At 42.1% G+C, this 9,585-nt stretch overlaps 1 protein-coding gene across 5 annotated transcripts in view; it reads left to right on the forward strand.

Moving 5' to 3' along the window:
- Positions 1-9,585, forward strand: part of LOC137871330 (unconventional myosin-VI-like) — a 94,795-nt gene that overhangs the window by 10,705 nt on the left and 74,505 nt on the right. For all 5 annotated transcript variants that reach the window (XM_068709110.1, XM_068709111.1, XM_068709112.1 and 2 more), the window contains exons 2-6: positions 3,062-3,193; positions 6,606-6,675; positions 6,861-6,934; positions 7,993-8,122; positions 8,865-8,970. In XM_068709110.1, coding sequence (XP_068565211.1) covers positions 3,080-3,193; positions 6,606-6,675; positions 6,861-6,934; positions 7,993-8,122; positions 8,865-8,970 — 494 coding nt within the window. In that variant the 5' untranslated portion in view covers positions 3,062-3,079. The remainder of the gene's footprint in view (positions 1-3,061; positions 3,194-6,605; positions 6,676-6,860; positions 6,935-7,992; positions 8,123-8,864; positions 8,971-9,585) is intronic.

Below are 9,585 nucleotides of genomic sequence, written 5' to 3' on the forward strand. Positions count from 1 at the left end.
TGAAGTCTTGAACCTGAAGTCTTGAACCTGAAGTCTTGAACCTGAAGCCTTGAACCTGAAGTTTTAACCAGAGGTCTTGAACCTAAAGTCTTGAACCTGAAGTCTTGAACCTGAAGTCTTGAACCAGAAGTCTTGAACCAGAAGTCTTGAACCAGAAGTCTTGAACCAGAGGTCTTGAACCAGAAGTCTTGAACCTGAAGTCTTGAACCAGAAGTCTTGAACCAGAAGTCTTGAACCTGAAGTCTTGAACCTGAAGTCTTGAACCTGAAGTCTTGAACCTGAAGTCTTGAACCTGAAGTCTTGAACCTAAAGTTTTAACCAGAGGTCTTGAACCTGAAGTCTTGAACCTGAGGTCTTGAACCTGAAGTCTTGAACCAGAAGTCTTGAACCTGAAGTCTTGAACCTGAGGTCTTGAACCTGAAGTCTTGAACCAGAAGTCTTGAACCAGAAGTCTTGAACCTGAAGTCTTGAACCTGAAGTCTTGAACCTGAAGTCTTGAGCCTGATTCTCATTAAATATCACAAAGTGAAATGCAGTCTGGTGCTTTTGTTCACATTTTACAGCCCTGACAATGAGTTACCAGCAACCTTTCCTCTACACTCAGTCCTCAAGCTGAGTTCATGCTCCCCGTAGTGAAGCGAGAGAAACGTCGTAGTCATGGACCGAGTCACCTGTTTGTGAACCTTTTTACAAATATAATAAATACTCTCATTAAAATGCTGTTAACGTGTCGGACAATGTTACAAAGACGGGTAATCTTCAACCACAATCTTTACCTGAACTTACTCCTTTCCTACGACGTAGTTATGTGTGGATGTTGAAGAAATTAATACTTGATACTCGTAATTAAATGCAAGTTTTTTTTTTTTGCAGATTTATCCTCTAGAGTTCTGCAGGAATGAGTCTTAAAACCCAGACCTGAGTCAGAATTTTACACTTCCTGTTCCCTCGGAACTGATGTCAGTTGTTTCTGGTTCTGTAATAATCCAGAATACAAAGGAAGAATCCTATTGGCTGCTTGTGGAAGGAACCAGTGATGATGACTTCCTGTTAAACACATCGTCCCTGCAGCTCTGTATATCAACGCTGTTTGGTGATGAGGTTTTTGTTGTGGATGGATCCAAATTTCAACTTTTATTTTGTTAAAATTGTGGGTTCAAGGTATTTAGCTTTTCTTTGGCAGCTGAACGTCTCCCTTAAATTAAACAGATTTAAAGGTTGAGTCTGGCAGTATTCATTATTTTTGTTGTTGTCAACAAATCCGAAGAAAAGACCCAAACCAACTACATGTTGGGCCGTCTTTCAATTCTTCCTGACTTCCTGTCTGTAGCTCTCAGCTCATTGGTTCCTAGTGAAGACTGACATCTTTAAAAACACAAAATATAAAGTTTCATCACACATCTCCTCAAGCAGGAGGAAATGTTGGGGACTCTTTTCAGCGGCGGATGAATCCACATGAGGTGCTCTAGTGAGTGCGTGGAGTCGGAATACTCCAGTGTGTTGCTGGTAAGGAAAACAGTGGTTGTTGTTGCGGTGCTTCCACATCCACGCTCGTTTGTTTCCGTTATCTTCCACCCATTCAAATGAGATGAAACTCTTGTCGCCACTTTTAGAGAGAGAGAGAACACCTGAGCCTGCAGGTAAACCAGGACCGATAACAGAGCCCGTTGTTCCCACATGGTTCTGGTTTATTGAATTTAAAGGCCTCTCGTTATTAAGGTTGGCAGGAAGCCACCATGTTGGAGAGAGAGAGCGCTGAGTGCTGGATGGAAAGTGTACGACACGACTTGGCTCAGTGACCTCGACTCATTGACGGAGTCAGACATCATTAAACCCGTTTCTATGGCTCCGTGTTGATGTTTAAAGACTTATTAAACCCCAAAACAAGCTACAAGACGATGACGATGTGTATGTAGTGGTGCTGTTGATGGATTCAGCTCCTAACGTTGACATTTTAGTGCAAAGTATTTGAATTCCACTGGTTGAAACACGGCTTTTACAATTTTAAATTTGAGCTGATCTGGAGCCATTCGACGTATTCAAAGCTTTCGTCACCACATCCGTCTCCTTCCTCCTTTTAAAACCAACGTACTGAGAGTCGAGACGTAGCCGCTAGCCTGTGAATCACTTATGCTAATCGCTAGCATACACATAGCTAGCAGTAGCGATTGGCGTTAGCTAATTGAAAGGGTAACGGCTTCAGTGAACGGTTGCTTTAAAGCAGTTGAGCTGAACGCTGACGTGAAGTAGACCAAGCCAGACATTCGTAGTTATACCTCCAAAAATAGTATTCCACCATCTTTTACTAAACCTAACTTAAGTATTGTTGTTGCCTGAACTTAACTAAGTTGTTTCCTGTGAAGACAGGAGTTTATTTTGAAAGACTGTCTCTATGTAGCAGCGCTGAACTGGCTCTCGTTGCTGCGTAACAAACCGTACGAACCGTTGTGTTGAGGGTGCGTCGACCGCGCCCAGCAGTTTACGTGTTGCTCTTTATGTTCTAACATAAAAACATGGTGGAACAGGCAAAGCTAGCTAGCTAACTAGCCGGTTGTCTGAATGCGTTAATGTTGAATAACTTTTGTTTGTAATGCAGCACCGGTGACAGAAAAAGAGCCGACGATACACGAGACCGTCTCCCAAATGAGACGATTACAAAGCAGCAACACTTAGCCGGTTCAGTCCGTCCTCTCGGCTGTGGGTATCGGAGCTGGTCCCCCGAGGGACCGGCTTCAGCGCCACAACAGAACCGTCAGCTGCTGGTTCCACTCAATAACACTGTAATTGGTTTGTTGGCTCACACGAAGCCCCGGAGAGCTCGGAGCGAAGCGTCACGAGAGAGTCGATGCCGTTTTGACGACCGCTCGTGTTATTTTGATTTTTTTTTTAATAATTCATCTCATAAAATGTGCTTTATATATGATCTAACAGGACTTGTTCAGGGAGAGGACTGCTGTAACTTTCTTGAACAACCTTTTCATAAACTTTCACATGAAATGCAGAAAACGTTGCAGCGTTTCCTCTGACTGCTCCGCTCCTGCTTCTTGTGTTTTTCCCCCAGAGTCGTCAGAGCGGAGCGATGGAGGACGGGAAGCCGGTGTGGGCGCCCCACGCAGCGGACGGGTTCCAGCTGGGAACCATCGTGGACATCGGAGCCGACAGCCTCAGCATTGAACCTCTCAAGAAGGGAAAGGTGGGCCGACTCTCACCTTCTCAAAGATGCATTGTTCTCTTTTTATTCTGCTACGTTTCCCCTCTTTAGTTTGCTTTGTCGGCTTTTTAATACCCATGAAGCTTAGCGTCTTGGTGCCGTTGAGGCGACTCATGTGATGTCACTTGAGTCTGAAGAAGGGGTAAGAAGGGGCTCGTCTCTGCGGCAGGCTAGCGGCTCCGGGCTACATTAGCCACTGTAACTAGTTCACACCAAACGCCAACGCAAATCTTAATAACACAAACACGAACGATCGGCGTCTTTGTCTGGTTCATAACTGGATCTGTCCAGTTATGATCTACCTACTGCAGCTGTGTGAACCCAGAATGCACAGATTCTGCTGTGGTATTTAATCACAATAAACAGATTAAAAAAGACGCCGAAATAACTTCATAATGATGCAGATTTGTAAAAAGTCTGAATTCATGTTCTCTCCGCAAGACGACGAGCTAACAACTGTTGAAATGCTTGTTTTCTGAATGGAGTCTGGATCGATAAATGCTAGGCTATGCTAACATTGTGAACACAGCACGACGCGCCTGAATCTCAAGTTGCATTGTGGGGGATGTAGGTGTTAGTCGAGGATGAAGACGATACCCGTAGTTCTGCTGCATCGGATAACATTGGTGCTAAGTCATTGTCGGACTCTCTGAAGGTTCACGTCTAAATATAGTCTTTCAGAAGAGATCACTGAGGAGCATCTCAGGGTTTAGATTCCTCTCCTGGACCTCACCGCTTTAGCTTCCTGTGTGCTTCTTCTTCTTCTTCTTCTTCTTCTTCTTCCTCTTTGTGTGTTAATGATTTTTTTGTTTAATAAGTCACTGAATGTTTCAGCTCTGGAAGCAATAAAGCATCGTTCCCTCGATGCTTCAGCTCTTTACAGCTCTAATGTGCTTCATGTCTCTTCACAACGAGACAAACGGACTTTCCTCGTTAACCGCTTCGCCGCTAATTCACCGCAAAGCCGTTAATGTCACTGAGAGCCCCGTCGCCGGGGGAACCCACCGAGCTCTGTGTCTTTCTCCAGAAGGCCTCAGTGACCGAGAGCCTCCTCACTAATTGTGTGTACTGTCAGCCTATAAAACACTGTGTGTGTGTGTGTGTGTGTGTGTGTGTGTGTGTGTGTGTGTGTGTGTGTGTGTGTGAGTGAACATTTAAAGTTGAAGCTTTTGAACCTGTTGTTTTCATGCATTTCTGCTGTAAATTTAATACATTTCTTAGATCTTGTTTTGTTTTTTATAGATTTTTAAAATACGCATTAGAAGTTAATAACATAAATCACATAATTATAATTTTTTTTATAATAAAATAAAAAAAATAATAATTTAAATAATTAAAAAAAATAAATATATATATATATATATATATATATATATATATATATATATATATAATAAATAAATATTAAAAAATAAATAAAAAAGCAACACAAAAAAGTCTTGAACCTGAAGTCTTGAGTCTGAAGTCTTGAACCTGAAGTCTTGATCCTGAAGTCTTGATCCTGAAGTTTTAACCTGAAGTCTTGATCCTGAAGTTTTAACCTGAAGTCTTGAACCTGAAGTTTTAACCTGAAGTCTTGATCCTGAAGTTTTGAACCTGAAGTTTTAACCTGAAGTCTTGATCCTGAAGTCTTGATCCTGAAGTCTTTAACCTGAAGTCTTTAACCTGAAGTCTTGAACCTGAAGTTTTGAACCTGAAGTCTTGATCCTGAAGTCTTGATCCTGAAGTTTTAACCTGAAGTCTTGATCCTGAAGTCTTGAACCTGAAGTTTTAACCTGAAGTCTTGATCCTGAAGTCTTGATCCTGAAGTTTTAACCAGAAGTCTTGAACCTGAAGTCTTGATCCTGAAGCATCTGATAGGTGGAGTTTTGAGGGTTTTGTTTGTCTTGTTCAAGCAGCATCAGGTCTCCGTCACATTATTTCACACTGTACACCATCGCTTCACTCAGATCTGCTCTCCCTGTCAGAACAATGTCCGGTCTGTCCGGCTGAGGACAGTCTGTGCCAGTGTGTGACGATGCGTTCACTTGCTGGCAGAAATCCTACCGCTGGACGTCAGGAGACGGACACAGAGCGTGATACCCTGTCTGTCCTACTGTCTGTCCTACTGTCTGTCCTACTGTCTGTCCTACTGTCTGTCCTACTGACTGTCCTACTGACTGTCCTACTGACTGTCCTACTGTCTGTCCTACTGACTGTCCTACTGTCAAAGAGGCCACGTCTTCAATTATGCCTAACTTTAAGCTTTAATATAATTCAAACGGTTCAGCGGGGTTCACTCGCTTTTAGAGCCTCAAGTGGCCGTTTGAGGAACTGCAGTTTAACGTTTAACGGCCACTTAGAACAATCTGCACCCAGTTGCTGTTTCTCTCCTCACTGGTGATGAACGGGTGAACAGTGTTGGTCTCCTCCTCTTCCTCCTCTTCCTCTCCTCACAGCGCTGTGGAATGCGTCCCGTTTGGGCTGAGAATGTGGAGCATGTCTCCACTGGGAGGAGCGACTGAACGTCACCTCAGCGCCTCCAACGGAGCAGATTAGATGAATGAAAGAAGTGTCGCTTTAACACAGCAAAGTATTTCATAAGATTAACTATGTAGCAAAGTAAAAAGTACTATCAGTGGTGGAATTATTAAGTACTGTACTTAAGTTCTTTAGTTCACAGATATTAGATTTTAGGAGGAGAGAGGATGAGCCAGTACTCGTGTTCACTGAGCAGAGCCTGAAGGCATCACGATGTAACTGAAGTGAACCTCCGTTGGTTAGCTGTTAGCGGTGCTGCTATCGTTACTAGCTCTCCTCTGATTGGTTGTTTACAATGAAACATGATCAGAGACTAGAAACACAGGAGGAGGAGGAGAGGGAGGAGGAGGAGAGGGAAGAGGTGGAGGAGGAGGAGGAGGAGGAGAAGGAAGAGTAGGAGAGAGGTGGAGGAGAGGAAGGAGGTGGTGGAGGAGGAGGAGGAAGAGGAGAGAGGTGGAGGGGAGAGGAGGAGAGGGTGGAGGGAGAGAGGTGGAGGAGGAGGGGGAGGAGAAGGAAGAGGAGTAGGAGAGGGTGGAAGAGGAGAGAGGTGGAGGAGGAAAGAGGAGAGAGGTGGAGGAGGAGAGAGGAGGAGTAGGAGGGAGGAGGAGGAGAAGGAAGAGAAGGAAGAGGAGGAGGGGGAGGAGGAGGAGGAAGGAGGTTATACTTTTCTTCAGAAACATCAGAGACATTGTGATCACATGGATCTTACTCTCATGAGACTCAATAAACCTTCTTTCACTCTAAGAAGACGCTTCAATGAATAGATGTTTAGTTTTTACTTGTTTGATCTTTTTGACTGAATGATTCACGATCTTTTCCTTCACTTAATTCCTCTTTCCTTCACTTAATTCCTCTTTCCTTGCCTCCTCTGCAGACCTTTCTGGCCGCTGTGAACCAGGTCTTCCCTGCAGAGGACGACGTCAACAAACACGTGGAGGACAACTGTGAGTGTATTTCTCTTTATTCACATTATGACCGTACTGTTACACTTTGTGTGTCTCAGGCTCTTTGATATACTTGAATGAGTATTTCTGGTGTATCTCAGCCTCTTTGATGTACTTGAATGAGTATTTATTGTGTATCTCAGGCTCTTTGATGTACTTGAATGAGTATTTCTTGTGTATCTCAGGTTCTTTGATGTACTTGAATGAGGCCACTCTGCTCAACAACGTCCGTGTGAGATACAGCAAAGACAAGATTTATGTGAGTTATTTATAAACACACACACACACACACACACACACACACACACACACACACACACACACACACACACACACACACACACACACACACATTCTCTTGATGATGTAATCGGCGGCTGAATGTGAGTCTGACTCGGTGCACACTGACCTCTAGTGGCTGAAGAGGGAACTGAATCTCCATCTTTCTCATATTAGTGTCTTCATTCACAGTTTGAGTCTTTATTGAGACAGCTCAACGTCTTTAAAGATCAAACGGTAACACACGCTGCTCTAAAACAGGTTTTTATTAGAGGAGATCATTTACAGTTTGTGATCAGCTGATCAGCTTCATAAACTACAGGAGTCAATCAGTCGCTGAAAGCAGGAATCTGAAGCACTGTGTTGAACTGAACAGGGGTTTCTGGGAAATGTAGGAAAGTAAAGAACTGTGAGTCAACATGTAGTCATGAGGCTGCAGCTGTGATTCTGTTAGTGCTTCATTCCTTCTCCTCAACAATGTTCATAAGTGATGTTTGCTCTTCTCCTCCTCCTCCTTCTTCTCTTCATTCTCCTTCTCCTCCTTTTTCTCCTTCTCCTTCTTCTCTTCATTCTCTTCATCCTCCTCCTTCTTCTTCTTCTTCTTCTCTCTGCTCATTCTTCTCCTCCTCTCTCCTTCTCCTCCTTCTTCTCTCACCTCCTTCTTCTCCTTCTTTTTCTTCTTATTCTCCTTCTCCTCCTCCTTTTCGCTCCTTCTTCTTCTCCTCCCCTTTTCTTCTTCTTTCTTCTTCTTCTCTCTCCTTCTTCTTCTTCTCCTCCTGCTTTTACTTTTCCTTCTTTTTCTGCTCTCTTCTCCGCCTCTCCTTCTTCTGTTTCTTCTTCCTTTCTTTTTTCTTCTACTTTCTCTCCCTGCTTCTCTCTTCTTGTGTCTTCTTCATCTTATCTTTGATCTTCTCCCTCCTCTTCTTCTTGATCTTCATCTTGCCTCTTCTTCTTCTTCTCCATCCTCCTTCCTCTTCTTCTTCCTCTTCTTCTTGGTCTTCTCCTTCTTCTTCCTCCTCGTCTCCTCTCCTCCTCCAGACGTTTGTAGCTAACATCTTGATAGCGGTGAACCCGTACTATGACATCCCAAAGCTTTACTCTCCAGAGACCATCAGTAAGTACCGAGGTCGTTCTCTGGGAACGCTGCCGCCTCACGTCTACGCCATCGGTGAGTCTCAACACCTCCACAACCTCTGCCTCTTACTCTAGTGCGCTTATCCAGGAACCGGGTTTATTCTGATTAATGTAGAGATATATATATATATATATAGATAGATAGATAGATAGATAGATAGATAGATAGATAGATAGATAGAGATATATATATATATATATATATATATATATATATATATATAGAGATATATAGAGATATATATATATATATATATATATATATATATATATATATATATATATATATATATATATATCTCTCTCTATCTATCTATCTATAGATATCGATCGATATAGATATAGATAGAGAGAGATATATATATATATATATATATATATATATCTCTCTATCTATCTATAGATATCGATCGATCGATCGATATAGATATAGATATATATGTGTGTGTGTGTGTGTGTGTATATATATGTTACAGTTGCTCTTATGAAGAAATAAAAGAAAAATCAATGAGTCTGTAAAATACAATATTAATTATGTACATAACGCTACAGTATATAACATTTTAAAATAAGAGATGAAGGGGAAAACGTATTCATTAATAAGCTCCTGTTGTAGTTTCCCGTCCGTCCAGCAGGGGGCAGTCAGCGCTCAGACTTCCCACGGTCCTCTGAATGTCACAGCTGTTTCTGTCTTCCCTCAGACTGCCTTTAAATGAATGAAAGATTAATATGTGTTTAAATGATTGTGGTAGTCTAACGGCTGCTTCTGCCTCCAGCTGACAAGGCGTACCGGGACATGAAGGTCCTGAAGATGAGTCAGTCCATCATCGTCTCCGGGGAGTCCGGAGCCGGGAAGACCGAGAACACCAAGTTTGTGCTCAAGTGAGGACTTAACGTATACTTCACTGTACCTGTCTTCACTTCACTTTACTTTATTTTACTTCACTTTACCTTACTTTACTGTACTTCACTGTACCTGTCTTCACTTCACTTTACTTTATTTTACTTCACTTTACCTTACTTTACTGTACTTCACTGTACCTGTCTTCACTTCACTTTACTTCATCTGACTGTACTTCACTTCAAGTCACTTTACTTTATTTGACTTCACTTTACCTTACTTTACTGTACTTCACTGTACTTGTGTTCACTTCACTTTACACTTTAGACTTGACTTTACCTCACTGTACATAACTTCACTTTACTTTATTTTACTTCTTCACTTTACTTCACCTGACTTTACTTTACTTCACTTTACCTGACATTACTGTACTATTGTTCACTTTACTTTATTTTACTTCACTTTAATTTACTCTACTCGCTGTACTTTATCTTGCTGTACTTGTTTTCACTTCACTTCACCTCACTTTACTTTATTTTACTGTGCTTCAGTTCACTTTACTTCATTTCAGTTCACTTCAGTTCACTTTACTTCACTTTACTTTATTTTACTGTACTTAACCTCACTTTACTTTATTTATTTTACTCGCTGTACTT

Source organism: Cebidichthys violaceus, unplaced genomic scaffold (assembly GCF_023349555.1).
Source record: "Cebidichthys violaceus isolate CVI_PGR_0920_01 unplaced genomic scaffold, fCebVio1.0.p SCAF_14, whole genome shotgun sequence".
NCBI classification, from domain to species: Eukaryota; Metazoa; Chordata; class Actinopteri; order Perciformes; family Stichaeidae; genus Cebidichthys; species Cebidichthys violaceus.